Source organism: Herpailurus yagouaroundi, unplaced genomic scaffold (assembly GCF_014898765.1).
Source record: "Herpailurus yagouaroundi ecotype Mexico unplaced genomic scaffold, PumYag 253, whole genome shotgun sequence".
In the NCBI taxonomy this organism is placed as follows: Eukaryota; Metazoa; Chordata; class Mammalia; order Carnivora; family Felidae; genus Herpailurus; species Herpailurus yagouaroundi.
The window spans coordinates 820,350-841,329 of NW_024412470.1; the positions used below are offsets into that span (position 1 = coordinate 820,350).

The 20,980-nt window shown below is 35.3% G+C and overlaps 1 protein-coding gene across 5 annotated transcripts in view; it reads right to left on the bottom strand.

The window, feature by feature from the left end:
- The window catches only part of USH2A (usherin), a 751,068-nt gene that overhangs the window by 656,697 nt on the left and 73,391 nt on the right, over nt 1–20,980 (bottom strand). For all 5 annotated transcript variants that reach the window (XM_040461001.1, XM_040461002.1, XM_040461003.1 and 2 more), the window contains exons 5-9: nt 11,649–11,712; nt 8,553–8,847; nt 7,189–7,373; nt 6,480–6,701; nt 5,248–5,341 (exon numbers count right to left, since the gene is read on the bottom strand). In XM_040461001.1, coding sequence (XP_040316935.1) covers nt 5,248–5,341; nt 6,480–6,701; nt 7,189–7,373; nt 8,553–8,847; nt 11,649–11,712 — 860 coding nt within the window. The remainder of the gene's footprint in view (nt 1–5,247; nt 5,342–6,479; nt 6,702–7,188; nt 7,374–8,552; nt 8,848–11,648; nt 11,713–20,980) is intronic.

A 20,980-nucleotide genomic window follows, 5' to 3' on the forward strand; every position in this document is an offset into this window, starting at 1 on the left:
TTAGGACGCAAGTATCAACTGATAACACATCTCTTAAAGCTAGAATTTATCAACATTTGAATTTTTAGAACAGGTATAGAGAAGAGAATGAGTAATGGGTGTATTGTAACTATGCGACCATGTTAGTTGACATGTAGTAGAACTACCTAAGCTTCCAATTCCTAGGTTGTATTCTGCATCTAAGAACTTGACACATACTTTTGGAAAGTTACAATGGAATTCTTGAGCAGGTGGACCAGAGATATATTATTGCAATAAAGCTAATAGCACAAGTAGTTAGGAAATTATTTTTTTAAAAAAAGGTAAGAGAAGTAGGGAGTGGAATCAGAAACCTATGCACCAAAATAATACATAGTTGAATAATTCCATGATTTGAAATTTTAGAACAGGCAAAGCTAATTTGTAGTGACAGGAGGCAGGTTGGTAGTTTCCTGGGACTGAAGGTTGGGGAGGAGGCATGGACTGTAGAGGAGCACAAAGAGTATTTGGAGAGAAAAACATCCCATATCTTGAATATGGCAGTGATCACACAAGCGTTGCTAAAACTCATCAATCCATACATTTTTAAATGGGTACATTTTATTGTATGCAAAACATACTTCAGGAAAGTTGCTTAAAAAGAAAAATCACTAGTTTTGCAAGATATTATCATGGTTCAAATTGAGTAAAGGATACAAGGAATCTAATTTAATACAATCAATTATTTAATTGTACATGAATTCACAATTAAAATGAAAAAATTCACTTAAATTTTAAAATACATGTACAAGTAAGTGATTGTTATCCAAATATTAATTATTTAAAAAGCATAAATGTGTTTCTTATCAAATGATTCATTCAGGGTTAAACGCGGTGTAATCCTGAATTCTGCTTTGAAATATTCAACTCTGCTTGTAAGTTACTGAATGGTATATAGTCTTTTGAGATTTCTTTTGCTCTAGATTAGCCCTTAAGTGTAACAAGTAAATGATTCATTGTTTCAGTCATTTCTAGAGAAGAAATGTCACAAATATTCTAAAATTATTCTCTATTAATGAATATACAATGATCATTTATGGTAAGCACTACATACTAAAGTCAAAACCTTACAACTGCCAATACAATATCAAAATCTGTCAGAGTTCCTATGTAGTAGCAATGAGGAGAATCACTGAGCCTCCCCACCAAGGTAGATGTTTTAGGTATCACAAAATACAATGAAAATTTAAGAAAAAGTAAGTGTGGCTTGAGTTTATCTTAAGATCAGCAGGGCTTTTGGTCATACTTTGTCTTGAGGTTTTGTTTGTTTGTTTGTGTGTTTTAGTAACTTATAATTTTATGAGTGGACAAAAGAAATGAGATTTACCAATGGAGTTATGAATTAGTTGGTCTTGCTATTCCCAGAATAATTAAACACATATTCTAGCTACTATTGTAAGTCTTAATCTATTAAGTGGGTCAGATATTAACATAAGTGAGATCACCCAGATATAAGGCTATGGATAGTAGAGAATATGGTTGAAACCAAATAGTGTTACGGCTCCAAAGAGGGTAATTGTTACCCTGAGTTATAGTTGTTGCCATGGGTAAATGTAGACGTAGTGTTGGATTATTTTCCGATTAAGAGAATCCAGAGATGAGGGAGGAGGAGGAGAAGAAGGGAAAATTCTTGTTGGAAGTTAAATAACAAATTATTTAAACACTGTTCCCACCTGTGGACCACCTGTTTGTGAAATCAACTTCATAAACAACTAAAGAATGCTTTATATAGAAAATTCTCTGGAATGGCTATGTGTAAGAACTTGCTTCTGAATTCACCATTCTACTCCTTTCTCCTGACTTCATTCATTTTCACTTCCGCTAAAAACACTTTCTTATAGGACTGCCAATTGCCAAGAATTGGCATATTCTCAAGGCTTACGTTTTCATCTGTTTGCCAAATGGCTGTAATATAATTCACAAAAGCCCTGTTTATTGAGTAATATTATTAATGGTTAGCATAATACTGTGAAATTGAAGGCATTCTTTTTGGATTATGTCCAGATCTTTAAAAAAGAACATTGGTTCCAATAGGATATGGATGGCTTACATTAAAACTTATTATTTTGAAAAGTAGAACAAGGTGAAAAGCACTTGAATAAGAATCTTTTCAAATTATTTCAGATATGTAAGTCCCACATGTATTAAAATATTTTGATAACAAAAAGAGAATGTCATACTTATGAATGCTTTATAAAATCATTTCTCATTTTCAACACATTATTGAAAATATCATAGCACTGAGAAATCATTCAACTTACCAGTCTATTGACTTTTTCCCTTCAGCTACATTTGCCAAACTTTGCTAAGTGAATGATTTGTTGCTTTTTTTATTTATGGCTATATAATTATCAAAATATGTCAAGGAAGAAAATAACAGAAAAGTAAACATTTTACGTTTGTTTCTAAAGGAAACTAAATGTCTAAATAAGAAGCAGTAAAATGTATTCTCAACCTAAATTATAGTTAATTATTTTGCTAGTTCATAATCCAACAGTCACCACCTGAGACCAAGTCTGAAAATCCCAACTAGACTTCTGAAACCAATCATGAGCCTTGATTCATTTAATGGCTCTATTTTTAAGGGGAAGCATGAAATCATCCAAGAATCATAAAATATCAATCACTCAACTGTGAGCAATTAAAGAGAGAGGAAGGTGGAAAGATAGGATATCAAAAGGAAAAGGAGATGGGGTGGGGGTTGAGGAGAGAACTAACTAGTCAAAATAAAGCAAAAGAAGCTTAGAAAACAACATATGTGAAAGCATTGCCCAGTCCTTAGTTTGAATGTACTGCATATATTCAGATCAAAGTGCCTTACAAAATTCAGCCCAGAGAGTTTTTTAACTGGGTTAGTGGTGAGTTTGGGGAAGTGGGGTGAGGTCAATAAAAGAAATCACTGATTGCAAGTGAAGTGTCATTTTAAAGGATCAAATGGAGAAGACACTAAGAAAATTAGAATAAATGTCACTTTAACTCTAAAATCAAGAAAAAATCAAACTGGCAAAAACTTAAAACATACAATTATGGCTGAATAAAGAGTGAATCAATCAAGTTCATCCAATTAATTTCCTTTCTGGGACAATATGATAAGCTGCACAATCAAACATAGTAAAATCAATGTTTCTTAAAAAGATTTTTTTCTCATGATATACTAATCAAACCAAATTCAAAGCCTCTGGATGTTAGAAATCCAAAATATGTAAAAGATTCCTTCTTTCGAAGCAATTATCAACCAGTGGTGAGGGCTAACGTATAAATTAACAGTTCAATATAAAGCAATGATCTGGAGAATAAGTTCAAAGGAACATCTGAATCAGAAGATGAAAGTTTTGGCTTGAGCACATAGAAAGAAAGAATACTTAACCCAATCAAAGACTGAGTTGAAACTCAGGGCCAGGACTACATTCTAAATGTGCTAGAGGAAGTCTGCATTGTAGGTAATATGCTTGCCACTGAACTATATGCATTAATGTTGTCTCTGGAAACAAATTAGATCAGATTAAGAATCTCAGAAGACAGAAATGGAGTTCCCCAAAACCTTGACAGGTGCTTCTTAAAAAACAAGATGTTCCAGGGCTCTGAGTGGCTCAGTCAGTTAAGCATCTGACTTCGACTCAGGCCATAATCTTGCGTTTCGTGAGTTCGAGCCCCACATCGGGCTCTGTGCTGAGAGCTCAGAGCCTGGAGCCTGCTTCAGATTGTGTCTCCCTCTCTTTCTGCCCCTCAGCTCCCCTCCCCTCCCCTTATCTTCTCTTCTCTCTATTGAAAATAAGTAAACATTTAAAAAATTTAAAAAGAATAAAAAACAAGATATTACATGATATCCTCAAAGGACAGAGAGAAGTAAAGTGACTAAAAACATGTACAGGGCAAGGTTTAGAACACAAGTCAAGTACGAATCTATGAGACAGTGTACATTGTGAGGTTAATAAAAGGAATCACTGATTGCAAGGAAAGAGAAATGTGTATTTTAAAGAATCAAAACAAGAGGACACTAGAAAAAATATAATAAATGTCACTTAAATTTAAAATCAAGAATCAATCCAGTTGGGAAAAATTAAACACAATTATGGCTGAACTTATAAAGTTTAGAAATATTATCTTAATCTTTATTTTAATAGATTTACAATTATTTTTACATTTAGGTCTTTAAGTCACCTGGACTTCTGTACATGCCATGAGGTAGGGCTTTAACTTTTTTTTTTTCCCAAATTAACACCAATTGCCTTAAACATCACTTAGGAGGCTCTGTCCTGTTTATTTTTCATTACTGGTATGATTGTTTGTGCTGTTGTACCTGCTTTCATATCAGCTGCTATTGATGCTGAATGTCTCTATTAACAAAAACATCTCAATTTCATTTCCATTTACCCATTTTTCCTGAAGATAGAGCTAAATATCTACTTCAACTATGAAACTTCCCTGGACCATCACAGACAATCTAAAGTAACATCATTCCTGAGTCCTTTTACTATAGATATTCAAATTAGTTACTTAAAATTACTGGTATCAGCAATGAATTCAACTTGACTGATACAAATACATAAAGATCTCTCTGCATCAGAAGATGCTTATGTTGCACAGACACCTTTGTATAAATACCTTTTAGATGCAGAACTCAGACCCTTATTTCCAGTGCCATGCTACCTAGACACCTTAAAAAGTGTTTTACAAAACATGATAATACTGATATAACAAAGACAGCAAAGTGAGGTTTAATCTTAGTTGTTATTTTACTGATTGAGTTTATTTTATTTTATTTTTAATTTTTTTTAATGTTTATTTTTGAGACAGAGAGAGACAGAGCATGAATGGGGGAGGGTCAGAGAGAGGGAGACACAGAATCTGAAACGGGCTCCAGGCTCTCAGCTGTCAGCACAGAGCCCGACGCGGGGCACGAACTCATGGACCGCGAGATCACGACCTGAGCCGAAGTTGGCCGCTTAACCGATTGAGCCACCCAGGCGCCCCTGATTGAGTTTATTTTAAAAAATAATACTTTCATCTTTTCGATGACTTTTATTTTTCTCTACCAAAAATTTTCTGAAATAATTGACATTTCAGGCTCATATCAATTTATTTTTATTGACATCCAGAAAATAGACCAAAATTAAGTTAAAAAATTATTTTCACCATCCCCCACTTTTTTGTTTGTTTTGGTTGTGTTTTGTTTTTGTTTTTTTTTTTTTTTTTTTGAGGTGTCCATGCATCAAACAGAGAACTCACATGAAGTCCTTGGGTGAAGCTTTCCAGAGAGCAGAGGCATCGATAGGGCTGGCTTGTTGTGTCACACTTATTGGCATGACCATAGCACTGACATCTGTGAACAGGAACAACAGACATTTCTAAGTCAACTCCACTGTGAATATATTTAAGGGCCTGTGAATATATCCACTGTGTGGATCCAACAAGGAAGACAAGTATGTTAATCAACACAAAGATCAGTTCCTCTTCTATCATGTGGATGCTCATGAAAGTTTTGCATTAATCCTAATGTATGGGTGAAGTGCCATCAATATCCAAACCATATTGTTCTGAAAAGGTAATTTTCAAGCCTCCCTGGAAAAAGGGTCAGGGATTGTTTCTACCTATATCAGACATATGACAAACTTGTCAAGGGAAGGTATTTACTGAACCTATTCAAGTCACGGTGAAAAATATAAAGTTTAGAATAAACTGCAGAGTGAAATTAACAAATTTCAATCATTTGGGAGGTTTTTTTCACCAAAATTATATGGTGACTATTTAATAGTAGTATTATTTTCATTATGCTAGTACTAAACAAAAATAGTTTGGTATTCTGGTCTGTTTTTAAAGATGTACTTTACTTACACAGCATATCACTCTTCTAGCACAACTCAATGCTAAATATAGTCTACATAGGTGTCCTTTCCATACTAAAGAGTATGCCGCTCTCCAGCTACCCATACTTTGAAATACAACAAGCCATGTTCTCAAGTATGGTCAGATGTTTATAAATTATCTAGGGAATAGATATTTTTCTCCTAGGAAAACAAATATTCTTCATAAAATTGTGAATTGTGAATTCAGGGAGGCCAAGCCCCATGCTTACAAACTAGCTGGGAGTAGAATTGTCCTTCAAAATCTAGCTCCTTCTCTTTGACTTCAAGAATATTTTAAAAATTACATTCCAGAACAAACCAAGTAAAATATTTAGTAAATCATTTCTAAGCCAGATTCAGGGCATCACACCTTCTAAACCCAACAGCTTTTGAAAATTGATTCTATAACAATGTGGTCTTACATATTGGAAAGAATTACATACAAACCTTTCTAAAAAAAATCTTAGAGTAGGAAGCCATTTCAAAACATGAAGTTTGAAATCTGGTTTGCTCTACATCTTAATGTATTTTTAAGTAAGTATGACCACAGCCTTGTTGAAAACAAAACTCATGATGAAAAGCACCCTGCAATCAAACCTCAGTAATGAACATTACCTCCCAGTGATGGTGATTTCATCAACTGCATAGTATCTGTGTCTGAGGCTGACAGGAGTCTCAGTTGTATAGTACTGTCCGTAAAAATGAAGTCTTATTTGTGTGGCTTTTACAAACTCTTGAAGAGATGGGGTGTTATAAAAGTTATTGTAGCCAGGACGATGATTTGGTCCAGGTGTTAGGATGCTAAATGTGACATTACCATGTGAATATGGAGTGACACTGTTGATGAAAAATATTTGAAGTCATGAAAAGCTATTCATAATTTTAATAAAACAGAATCATAACTTTGAGACATTCTTACACAATACTCGTAACAACTTTAATTCTTCATTCTGGGAAAACAGACATATCTCACGTAACTTGTATGCAAACAATATAGGATCATCACAGAAAAAAACATAGTAAAACATTTCCTTGAGGACATAATAAAATTCTATTAATATAGATAACTTGCTAAACAATCTGAAAATCAGATTATAAAGCCCAAATGAGGCTGTAAACAAGAGATACTCCAAAGTCTTTTAAGAGAACTTTAAATGTAATTTAAAACTCAAGTTAAGGAGGAGCCTTAGAAGAATCTGCCTCAAGAAAGTTAGTGAGAGTTAGACTCACCAGTCCAGTGAGTTAGTCTACCTATTGCTTATTATTAACCCATTAGTTTATTAAAATTAACTCCTTCAAACAGTTTTTTTTTTAATACTCATACGTGGAAAACTGAAGACAGTTGACAGAATCAGGTTTCTCCAAATCTCCATTATTTTTCATTCCAAAAGCTCTGCAATTTCTAGCAAAATATTGCCAATCCTCCCAGTCCAGGCTGTCCTCCTTCTTCCTTTGAATCCTTATCGCTGTTGGTTGTGGACTAAGGAACCGAATGATAATATAAAACACCTAAAAATGGATAAGTTAATCATTGTCTTTAAAGTTGGAAGTTTGACCCATCAGTATAAATCAAACCAGGAAATTGTTAGTTTCAAATATAATAGCTTACTTCTTCATAATAATAATTATCAAGTATTCATCAGACATCCACAAACCTGATAGCCCTATGGTAAAAGCAACACATTCTATAACTGCATATCCATCCTTATTCTTAAGGATTTTATCAACTAAGTGCAAATTTGGCATGCCTGGGTGGCAGTTGGTTGAGCAACTGACTCTTGATTTTGGCTCAGGTCATGACCTCACAGTCATAGGATGAGCCTCTGTGCAGCTCCACATGAAGTGTGGAGACTGCTTGGGATTCTCTCCCTCCCTCTCCCTCTTTCCCCCCTTCTCAAAAATAAATAAATAAACATTTAAAAAATAAATTCATTAATTAACTGCAAATTAACATTAAGTTTGATATATAAGGATATGGAAAAACAACCTTAGTTCCATGAGATAATTGTTATATATGTTCTTCTTATGTAGTTACTTAGAATAATCACCTTAGTTTTTATTAATTTGTTTTACTTAATAAAAAGACATCAATTTCAATATTGCATATGATTTCATACAAATATCTAAAAAAGATCCTGCATATTTTCTTTTAGATATTTTTATTTCATACATTATTATACACTATGTTAGTTAAGTAATGTTTGGTTGCCTAATTCATTCACTTTGTAGTAGACTGAATTGCATCCCCAAATAAATATATTGAAGTACTAACACCCAGGACCTGTGAATGTGACCTTCTTCAGAAATAGGGTATTTTCAAATGTAATTAAGTTAAGGATCTGAAGATGAAATCATCCCAGATGTAGGCTGGGCCTTATAACAGAGCGAGGAGAAAGATCTGACACACAGAAACAAACACAGAGGAAGGCCAGTGCAAAGAGAGGCAGAGATGGGAGTTATGGAGCCCTAAACCAAGGAACACCAGGAGACAGCAGAGCCTGGAAGAAGCAAGGAAGGATTCCCCACTAGAGCCTTTGGAGGGAGAGTAGTCCCTCCAACACTTTGATTTTGTATTTCTGATCTTCAGAACTGTGAGAGAAGAAATTTCTGTTGTTTTAAGCCATTAAATTAGTGGTCATCGGTCGTGGCAGCTACAGGAAACTAATACACCTCACTATTTCAAATTACCTGATACTGTCCATTTTCCAAATCTATTGAAATAGTCACTCCTTGATTAAGCTGAGTAATGTTTGTGAACACATGTGAAACCCATGAAGTACCAATATCATTATCATTGACAAAAGAGAGAGGATGGGCTTCAGGATTCAGCCGTAACACCCTATCAGTGGTTGTGTCCTCTTCATCGTTAGGAATGCAGTATCGCTGAACCAAAGGATGGACCCGAGGGTGGCTGCCAGGGCAGCGACAATGTGACTGGGTATGCAATCTGAACAGATTTCCAGAATAAATTTCCAGAATCTCCCTGTGGTTGTAAGAAGCAGACGGTAAGTCAAAGAGTTCAACAGTAATAGAATTTCTAAGGATTGCTACAAATGAATATCACTATTTTAACTTTTTGATTAGTATCCATTTAATTTTAATAGTTTTCTAAACAGAATATAAAATCAAACTCATTCCTGGCAAAATAAACACACTCATAAAACATATATTGGAAACAATAAGTTCTTAACTGTTAACTTTTTCCATTGAGAAGCATGTGTAAGCCCTTGTCTGATTATCTAGACATTTTTTTTAAATATCATATTTTACTCTATCTATTTGTGATAAAAAAAAAACGAAAGGTAATATTCATGTAGGTTGTTAAACTGACTTACCCCTGAGACTGAACAATAATATATTGAAAATACTGAGAGTTATAGATAAGGTCTCCAGTTAATCCATAGGAAAGAAATAAGAAAATAGGTGTCATTTATCTGCTGCTGTTTTAAGTAAAGGAACGGAGGCCAAGACCATTTTTCAATGGTATTCTGTGACTCATCAGTACAGATTCTGGAATCCTAAAGTGCTTCAGTGGCTTCAGATCACCTGGCAGCTGCCAATAGTCAAAGAATAATGCCAATTCCAGGCAGATATATTTAATTTTTCCATTAAGGGCCATACACCTGTTCTAGGTCAGAATCAGTCATTCTATTTATAGGCACTCTTCCCTATAATACCTTTCCAGACATCTCAGGTAGGCCAAGATCAGTCACTCAGGTCTAACTAGAGAAACTAGGCTTCTTCCTTCAGATTCCAGTAGGGCAATGGAGTCAGGCAGTTTAACCACTCACCAAATCACAGGAAATAACACCTTCTTCTTTTAATCTTATTGATATTTTCCAGTTGATACCAGGTTTGGAATGGGACCAGAAGTGACTATCTGGTGAAATCTTTGCCCCCAGTAAAAACTTTAATAGTGCCAAAATTATTGCAGCGCTACTCGGCAGAATTTTAGATAAAGGTGATTTAAAGGATAGCAAGACTGGTGGCAGGAAATCTCCCAAATAATGTGTTCCACTGTTACAGCACTCTTTATTCATGTAGCCCTTGATTATACAGACTAGTAAAGAATGTTGATATTTCTAATGGACATAGCGCTGATCATAGCAGCACCTCAAGAACAATACTTCTCAAATTGACAAGAGCTACTTCTGTCATTTGGAAATTCACCACACTAATCTACATCTGCCTTCAAGAAATTTGAATAAACATGATTCTTTTTGGTCCTTAATAGAAGTAAACAACATCAACTCATCCATGCAATAATATACTATTATTATTATTATAATCTAATAATAAGAGAGAAACTTTAGAGGGCAGCTAAGCAGAATTTCACTTGAACTTTTCTGAACAGAATGAAAATTTATGTGTCTTAAGAATCCCTAGGAAAGATTTGCTACCTATTCTCAAGATGAGGAAATACTTGATTAACACTAGTCCAACTCTACATAATTTTTGTTCACTGAAAATAGAAAAATATACAATAATACTTCAAATTACTCATTCTTCTTATCTCCAAGTCTAATAGCTCAGCCTCTTGAGACTTTCTCAGGGATCAAAATAATCACTTTCATTGTTCCAAATTCTTTAGTACTTATAAGTTCAACAAAGCAATTTTAAAAGGCAGAGAGAGCAGTTTCTTAAGTATCCAAAACTACTTCATCTAGAATATTTAAACAAATGTATCCCAAATTCTGTAATACAACATGTTCAAAAATCTAGTTTCCTTAGAGGAAATCCTATGTATGGGGAATAATCTTAGGGATCCCCTGGGCTTATACCAATGGGTTAAAAAGGCATAAAGAAATACAAAGCCATAGGATGCTCACACCCAAGTTTGGTAAACAAGATTAGGCAAATAAGAATAGAGAAGGGGGTCTTAGCCCCCCGGAATAAAGGTGGGCCAGGGCCCCAAAATAAAGCAGGGAGGTTCAAAGGCACCCAGAATAGGGAGGGGCAAAGGCCCTAATATAGAACATAGGTATATGAAATAAACAAGATTAGATATTCAGGGTGGAAGCACCCCCAATTTAGTACTATAGCAGAAAGCTGCTTTCACAGGAAGGAAGGACCAAGTTAGGTAAATAGGTACACCGGGCTATAGACTGCTGCGCTGCTCTGCCCTGCAGGGCGAAGTTGCCCAGAGTGGAGATGGTTAACAAAAGAAAGGTGCCTTGTTAACTCTGAGGTCTTGTGTCCTACCTGTCTCATCCCCTAGGCTAGCTAAGATAAACAGAGGTGGTGCCTCATGTCCTCTGTAAACAACCTTCCACTCAGAGCCAGGATTTTGTTTTGTATTAATCCAAACCCCTAACCCTAATGTCTTCAAAACCTCTTTTCCCTCACATCCCCAAGTTAAAGTTCACAGATTCATTGTCTCTTTGTGCACGTCCAACATCATGATTATAAGTCTTCTGATCCTAATAAAAATGGGGTTAAGACCCTTATTCGGGGCTCTTGTCTTTTCCCAGACATTAACCATCTCTCGCTTTTCATCCTGTGTCCCACTCTTTTGCTGGCCAAAAGAGAACTTTAAACTTAGAGTCTACCACACCTTTGTAAAGAATTTGATCAATTTCATATTATAAGAAATTACCCAACAGAGGAGCACTAGTGAATAACAACCATAGACTAAGTCAAAGCCAACAGTGTATACGTTAATTAGGTGATAGTTCCCAAATTCTATAAAGATGAAAAATAACATAATCTTTTGCAACTCTTACTGAATTGAATTCGAGAATTATTCTTATACCTGTTGAACTCTACAACACCACATTCACTTACCTGTTTGTAAGCGCCACTTGGTATAATTGAAAATCTTGCATTCTTCCAACAAACTGCTCTAATCCTGCAGAATACACATAATATGCATCATATAAGAAGTTGCAGTTTCCCAAGCCGTGGCTGACAAATAAATAAATAAATCAGTTGAGCGTTCGACTCTTGATTTTGGCTCAGGTCATGATTCCAGGGTCATGGGATTGAGCCTCATGTCAAACTCCATGCTAAGCATGAAGCCTGCTTAAGATTCTTTCTCTCTCTCCCTCTGCCCTTCTTTCCCACTCATTCTGTCTCTCTAAAATAAAATAAAATAAAATAATCATAGTGTTTTCCATAGACATTGCAAAATTTAAGCCAAAGTGAATATTTTGCCCAGCCTGTTTACTGACCCAACTTGTTGTCTTTCTCCAGAAGCTGCCTCCCCAAATATTTTTTTATTTATTTTAATTGGAGTAGAATTGACACACAATGTCACATTATTTTCAGGGGTACAACACAATAATTCAACTCTATATGTTATATTATGCTCACCACAAGTGTAGCTCCCATCTGTCACCATAAAATGTATTACAATACCATTGATTCTATTCCCTATGCTGTACTTCTCATCCCTGTGACTTATTCATTCCATAACTCCCCAAATCAAATTTCTCTCTAGTTTATAAACCTATAAATCTATCATGTTATCAATGCTAAATTTGATTGTCATCTACTTTCATCTGCAATTCCCAGAGCATTTGCATTGCCAAGAGGAAGTCTCCCAACCTGTTCTATCACCACCACCCCACCCCCCCTGCCCCTGTTCTGTCTCCAAGCTCCAGAGTATCATTTTGGGTCATCTCCAAACTTAGATTAATGCCTAGTCTAGAAAATCTCCAGTAAATGAGGATAAATTGAAAACCTCCTATTCATAAATTTTGAGTTATTCACATATATCAATGGTATTCTAGCTCAGTCTCAAAATTCCATTACCTCCTGAGAATTCTTCTAAGACAAGCCAGATTCAAAGTCCACTCTGCATTTAATTAGGTGAACTTTCAAGGTGTAGGTAGATATCAACCTTAAATCACACATTGCTTCATTAATTCATTTAGCAAATATTTATTTAGAATTTAATAACAGGTAAGCCCAAGAGAATGGGAACATAAAAACCTAAAAAAACAAAAAACAAAAAACAAACAAACAAAAAAACCTACCACCTCTCGGATTTGTTATTATGCTTCTAATAATGAGGAAAATTTGATTAAATTGAATAATTCTAGCCAGAGTCTGGATCATGGGAACAGAAGAGGGGATGTGATCTACCTTATTGTGCCAATTCAATAATTATTTTTTAGGGCAATTAAATTTAGGGCAATGGCCAACTTACCAAATGACCATTTCCTCAAAAGTTCGTTTACTTGAGAGGTAGAGAGAGTGCAACTGGGGGACGGGCAGAGAGGGAGGGGAGAAAGAGAGAGAGAGAGACAGAGACAGAGAGAGAATCTTAAGCAAGCTCCATGCCCAGTGTTGAGCCAGATGCAGGATTTGGTCCCACAACCCTGGGATCATAACCTGAGCTGAAATCAAGAATCGGATGCTCAACCGACTGAGTCACCCAGGTGCCCCAGTGTGTTTGTTTTTAAGCTGTTGTCCTTTTGTCTTGATAAGAGTTTTAAAGAATATTTGATCTATCTTTGTTGCAGCTCCTTGGTGGTGATATGGAAGAAACTGGGGCAGGGTAAGGATATAACTGATGAATAAAAGATGTCGAGTAGAATTAGCACACCGAATAGTCTGAGATATTGATCTCAGAAGCAGGAGAAGATGAATGAGCAAAGAGGGTGACATTTGGCATGAGTATGTGTCTGTGTAAATGTATATGTGCACGTGTGTGTATATATGTTTGTGCGCACATGTTTGTGTGCACATGCATATATACATATATATATATACATATATATTATATTTTAAAGGACATTTAAGAAAATAATCAAGAATATTTTATCTATTAATATTATTTCATAAATATAAATATTTTCAAACAATATACTTTAAGAAAAAACTATGTTTATGACTTTCCCTCTCCACCCCTCTGTCTCGGTCTTTCACGTACCCCACAACCTGAGGTCCACAGGAAGAAGGTGGACTACACAGCCTCCTGCTGTGACTTTTCAGTAAGGAGAGTTGCTCTATCCTATCTGTCCAGAAACAAGTGCAAACTATTTATTAAATTGGTGTTATGAAGACAAAACAAGAAAATACTACAAAAGTCTGCACAAATTTTTAGAATTCCAACACAGTTTGCTTTAAAATGTGTAATTGAAAGAAATAAGAAAATACAACAATTTGTTCATAGGTGAAGTGGCCATCCAGAAAACTTGATAAATTGATCTGGATCTAAGACCTAAAGTTAAGCAAAGTAGGGAACGGCAGAGGAAGGATATGCCTTTCTTGAAGATAGGAGGAAAGATGGGAGGAACAGGTATGAATATGGCTAACTTATCATATGCTTGTGTGTTTTTGTAGGGGAGTGGTGAAGACAAACAGAAAAAAACTACTCATGGTATTAATTGTCTTTCTGAGATAAGAGGTAATGAATATTGTCTTCCTAAATGAAGGAAGCTGGATCTACCTTCTGTTTATTTCTTTACCTTCACCTCTTCACACTCAAACCACATCCAACCCTTATCTCCCTAGCCTCCGCTATAACCCTTGCTGCAGTTCCACATCCTGAATTTAAAAGTGCCCCACGGTTGAATGTTTTATCTCAAATAACCCAGAAAATACAGATCATAAAAAATATGAGATAATCATTTGTGATTTTCAAAGGCCTAATCTAACTGAAAGCAAAAATAATGAATGTTTTGATTTTGTCAAAGCCAGAATCATGGTTTTAAATTGTCAAGGTGGCTGTACTCTTTTATGCATTCATTCATTCAACAAGTATTTACTGATTGCCTATTATGTGTTAGGCACTTTCACAGGTTCCAGGGATATATCAGTTCACAAGATAGGCGCAAAACCCCAAAAACTTATTTTATGGAGCTTGCATTTAAGCAGCTAGATGAGCATAATACATGAGTAATTTACATAGTACACTAGAACATGATAAGTGCTATGAAAATTTGGGGAAATTAGAGAAGCTTGGAAAGCATAGACTGGAGTTTTAATTTGGATGGTATGTTCAAGAGAGGCCTCATTGAGAATGTGGTATTGACAGAAGAAAGGGAATGAATCATTCATATATCTAGGGGCAAAATATTCCAGACAGGAGCCAATGAGTGCACAGACCCCTAAGGCAGTATGCTTGGCGTGTGAGAGGAACTGCAAGGAGCCAGCATCCAGGAGCAGAATAATAGAGGGGAGGCTATTGGAAGATTAGGTCAGACAAGTAACTGGCTGGGGGGAAAGGGGTTCAAGTCATTAAAAGCCTTGCAAACCTACTGTAAAGACTTTGATTTTTATTCTGAATGAAATAGGAAGACACTGGAGGGTTTAGAGGAGAGGACTGACATGATCTCAGGTTTATTCAAAAGTGTTAAGAATAGAATGGAGAGGACAAGGGTACAGGTAGTGAGACCAGTTAAGCTATTATAGTAATCCAAGTGAAAGATGATAGTAGTCAGACCAGGGTGTAGAAGTGGAGGTGTACATTTCAATACTGATAAATTAGAATTAACTTCCTATATTTTAATAATAGTTAAAGGGAAGCTCTGCTGCAGAGGAATAATAAAATATATTTTATCATCTATAAAATAAAGGGGCTGTGTTTTATGACCTTTAAAAACCATTTTAGTTGTAAATTTTGGAGTCCGAACATAGAAAAATCACATCCTCTACTGAAGAATTCATATTTGAAAAAAATATTCAAAGCAAGAAGTGAGAAAAAATTCTCTAAATACCTATAGTTAATGTGAATCATCCATTCTAAATAAGAGAATTATGATTTTGGTTTCAGTGGGAAATATCTTAAAATATTTTGAGGATTAAGATGGATTTTACTCCTTCCTTTCCTACTTGCCAATTCCTTAACAGTAGATATTCATTGGAATAAATAGTCTATAAAAAGATTCTTCTTTGAAAAAATATTCATATGGCCAAAATATGTCTAAATAATATAAATGGGTCAGGGAAACAGACAGACTCATACCGGAAAGATCTCATAATTGTCTACTCAGAAAACAGATAATGACTGGGAAAAGGCAGTACATCCACATTATAACAGGTGGCATAGCAAAATTAGATAAATGGGAACAGTGTAAGTAATCTAATATATAAATCAGGGTAAAAATAGGTTTTCAAAAAACCTAAATTAATAAATGTCACAGCCACTGGAAAGGAAGAAATAAAACTGCCCCTATTTGTGGATAACAGGAGTGTCTACTTAAAGAATTCCAGTTAATCTACATAAAAGCTACTAGAAAAAGTGAACTTAGCAATTTTATATGATACAAGTTAAATATATAAAAGTCAATTCAATTCTTATATACTAGTGATGAAACACTGAAAATAAATTTTTAAGTATGATTTGTATTAGCCACAAAACATGAAACACTAATTATAAATCTAACATAACATGACAGTGTCTGTAGGGAGAAAAATGCAAAACAATGATGAGAGAAATTACAGGATGTCATTATGAATGGCAGAGAAAGAACAACTGAAAATTCTCTCTTCCATAAAAGCAATGAAAACTCTAGCAAAGAGTGTCAAAACAAGTTCTCTGGGACTCTGTAAATTAACGAAAACTCTGCCACAATCCAGGGAGGTTTTATTTTTAATCTCTGAACATCAGTAAGAATAGCATGGTTTTTTTTTTTGGGGGGGGGGGTGGCATTTTAACTTTCTCTGTTCCCATCCTCCTCTCTGCCACTCAGCGGTAACCTTGAAAATAAATATCCACGATAACAGTGAGAAACAGCAGCCTAGCAGCCACTGGAGAAATCAGAATGAAATTGGAGTTCTTACAAAGCTCCAACCTCAGAAAATTTAGTCTGTCTGACAATACCTTAGAAAACCCATGAGCAAGACTTGAACAGACGCAGAGCTTGCCCAGTGGAAACAGTCATTTCTCTATGGATGTTTGTTGGAAATAATCAGTAGCAACTGCTTACCATCGCAGTTGCCTGAGGTAGAGATAATAGTTGGGTAAACAACAAACAAAGCAAAAAAGTTAAGCAGAAAAGCTGAAGCATAAATGTCCATAGGGAGTTTTGCAAAGCTCTGAAATATTACTGGAAATCTAGAATGCCATGCACATATAAAGCCTATGTGCATGCTCAAGAGAAACCTGAGAAGAACCTAAGTTCTCACCTCTGCTTGACATTCTGGCTCTGCACAAGCAGGTAGTGGTGACTAAAGAAGACAGCTTATCTGTTTAAACATTAGAGGCACACTTTAACACAAATACAGAGCTTTAAGCAAAGACTGAAAAACTTATTCATTCTAGGAATTTAAGAAATTCTCTCTTCAAACATTTAGCTGAGCACTAAGTTAATTCAACACAGAAATCAGTGCCCACATGTGACAATAATATAGACTGTATGTAAATCAGGTCAGTCACTAAACAAGAAAGCAGCAATAAACAGAAGCATAAAAAAACATGAGAAAGGGAAGAATGATTTCCAGATTTGCTATATTATTTAAACATCCAGTTTTTAACAAAAAAAGTGACACATGCAAAAAACAACAACAAAAGAAACTATGGTTAACAGGTTGATACAGAGTGGAAGGAAAAGCAGTCATAGAAACTTGGTCAATTGTAAGTCCTACATTAAACTTAGCAGACAAACACTTTAAATCAACTATTTTAAATAGTTGCTCAAAAAACTAAAGAAAGGATGAAAATGGTGCCTCAGCAAATAGAGAATATGAGTAAGGAGACAAATTGTGAAAATAAAAATTCACTAGAGTTCAATATTAGATACAAATGGCAGAAGAAGGAATTGATGAATATGAAGATAGGTCAAATTAGGTTATTCAGTCTGAGGAAGAAGGAACAAGTAATGCAGAAAAATAAACAGAGCCTCAGAAAACTGAGACACCATCAAGTGTACCAACATAAGTATAATAGGAATCCCAAAAAAAAGATATAGAAAAAAGAGCAGAAAAAAATATTTTTAAAAAATTACTAAAACTTTTTCAGATTTGATGAATACCATTACCTACACATCCAAGAAGTTCAATGAACTCAAAGAAGGATAAATTCAAAAAGATCTACACCTAGAGATATTATTATTAGACTGTTGGAAAACAAAGAGAAAATCATGAAAGCAGCAAGAGAGAAATGACCCATCTGATACAAAGTATGTTCAATAAGATTAACAACATAATTTTAATCAGAAACCATGGAGGCCAGAAGGCAGCGGGATGACATATTTAGGGCACTGAAAGAAAAAATATTGCCAACCAAATATTCTCTCCAGTAAAACTATTCTTCAAAAATGAAGGACAGATTAAAACATTCCCAGATAAACAAAATTGGAGAGAATTGTGACTAGTAGACATGCTTCATATAAATTACTAAAGTAAACTTTTATGTTGAAATAAAAGGACACTAAACAATAACTCTAATGTACCTGAAGAAATAAAGAGCCCCTGTAAAGTAACTACAAATATAAATATATAAGATAGTATAAATGCATTTTTATTTATAATACTTTGTCTCCTAATTTAAAAAAACAACTGCATAATACAATAATTATAATTCTGTGTTGACAGACATCTAACACCATGATTTGAATGACAATAACAAGGGGGAGGGAAAAAAAACTAAATAGATACAAAGTTTTTGTATACTATTGAAATTAATTTGGTATTGGGGTGCCTGGGTGGCTCAGTAAGTTAAGAGTCTTATTCTCAACCTTGCTCAAATCATGATCTCACAGTTTGTGAGTTCAAGCCCCTTAGAATTCATTCTACCACACTCTCTGCTCCACCTCTGCTCATGCTGTCTTTCTCTCTCAAAATATGTAAACTTAAAAAAAAAAAGAAGTTGGTATTAATGAAAACTAGATTATGTTACTTTTAATATCCTGGGAAACTACTAACAAAATAACAAATAGTAAAAAAAAAATGACGAGGAGGTTAAAATGGTATACTAAAACATATTAACACAAAAGAAGATATTAATGGAGAAATAGAGGAACAAAAAAGACATATAGAAAACAAACATCAAAGTGACATTTCAACTACCTTATCAATAATTACATTAAATGGAAATAGGGTAAACACCTCCAAGAAAAGGAGATGTGGGAAGAATGGGGGCAAAAAACAGAATCCAACTATATGCTTCCTAGGAAAGACAAACTCAAAGAAACAAATAGATTCAAAGCTAAAAGACAGAAGAAAGACATACTACATAAACTGTAGCCAAACACATTCCCAATAACCAAGGGAAAAATCCCCAATATACCTAGAAGGTCCTTTAAGACAAATGAAAACAAACACACAACAAAACACACTTCATGAGTTTCAGGTAAAGTGTTGCTTAAAGAGAAATACAGCTATAAATATCTATATTAAAGAATAAAGTAATGAAATCAATGACCTAATATTCTACCTTAAGAAATTAGAGGGGAAAAAAAAGAGTAAACTTCACCCAAGGCAAGCACAAAGAAGCAAGTTATAAAGATTAGAGTAGACATAAATGAAATAGAAAATAGAAAAACAATAGGGAAAAACAACAGAAGTTTATCCTTTGAAATGATGAACAAATCTGACAAACATTTAGCTTGACTGACAAAGAAAACAAAGGACAGAAAAGTCAAATCAGGAATGAAAGAAGGAACATTACAAATGATCTTACAGACATGAAAGATTGTAAGATAATTCTGTAGACTGTTTACTAACGATTAGATAATCTTGATAAGATGAACAAATTCCACAAAAGGTACAAACTACTGAAACTGACTCAAGAAGAAATAGGCATTCTGAGTAGTTTTAATAAGCAAAGAGAATAAATTAGTAATAAAAACAACTACACACAAAGAAAATCCAGGACCACATGCCTTCTACTGTGGATTCTTCTAAACATTTAAACAAGGAATAACTCCAATCCCTCACAAGTTCTTCCAAAAGAAATAGAAGAGGAAGAAACACTTCTCAACTCATTCATAGACTGAATCAGAATTCATAGATTCATAGAATCATCTCATTCTGATACCAAAACCAATAAAGACATCATAAGAAAGTTACAGATTAATATGTTTTATGAATATAGAGGTAAAATCTTCAACAGAACACTAGTAAACTAAATCAAACACCATAAATAAAAAGATTATATACCATAAGCAACTGAGATTTATCCCAGAGATACAAGGCTGGTCCAATATGTGAATACTGAATAATGCATAATATTGATGGAATAAAGGATAAAAAACAAATGATCCTCTTCATAGATTCAGGAAAGGCACTTGCCAAATTCCAATACTATTTCATTATAAAAACAAGCTATGAAAGAAGGGAAGTTCCTCTGCTGGAAGCCGAGCTATCCAACCAGCCTGATGGCAGGGCCCGGGCAGTGGACGGATCGGGACGGCGTGGTGGCCCACCGACAGTGAAGCTTCTTGTACTCCTGCTTTTATGTAATTTGGCCTTGGCGTTGGTCAGGGCAGCCCCCCTACCAATGAAAGTACCTGGGGAATTGCCAGTTTGGGAATTGCCCACGACGGGCCCCCAGGGAAAAGAACCACTGGGGAAAGAAATAAGAGTCTGCAGGAAATTACGCGGCCCTACATCCAGCCCTTGCCGCCCCCTATAAACGCTCCTCTACCTAAAGGGAGGATAGCCCCATATATTTCCCAGCCAAGGAGGGGGACAAATGGGTTCGAAATCCCCACTCCAGCAACAAAGGAATGTATCTATGGATACAAGTTACTCCAACCCCTAGGCCCACTTGGCCCCCAGGAGGCATTCCAGATGATAACTGGACCTGGTGGGTTAAGGTACAGAATGGTTCATTAGTTCCTAGGTATACATTGTCTCTCTGGGAGCACATAAGGCGTGGGCTCCCAGGGCCCTCTTGGCTCCCTCCCGGCACCCCAGACCAAAGCGAATACTCTTGTCCCTTGCACCACAGATGGCACAAAGGAACAATTAAGAAGTCATGTCCTTGTAAAACATTCCACTTGAGGTGTTGAGAGCTAGATGACCTTGAAAGGGTAGGAGGGAATGTTACTAGAAAATAACTATGTTGTTCCTTTATGGGTGATCACACAAAGGAACATTTTTAGAATTAGGTAATGCCGAGAAACATAGATAACGCATGCTACCAGGAATTTGCTAACAAATATAATGCCACGCTTGCTACAATAAAGTGGCCAGTCTAACACACTGCTGTTGTCTGTGTCCAT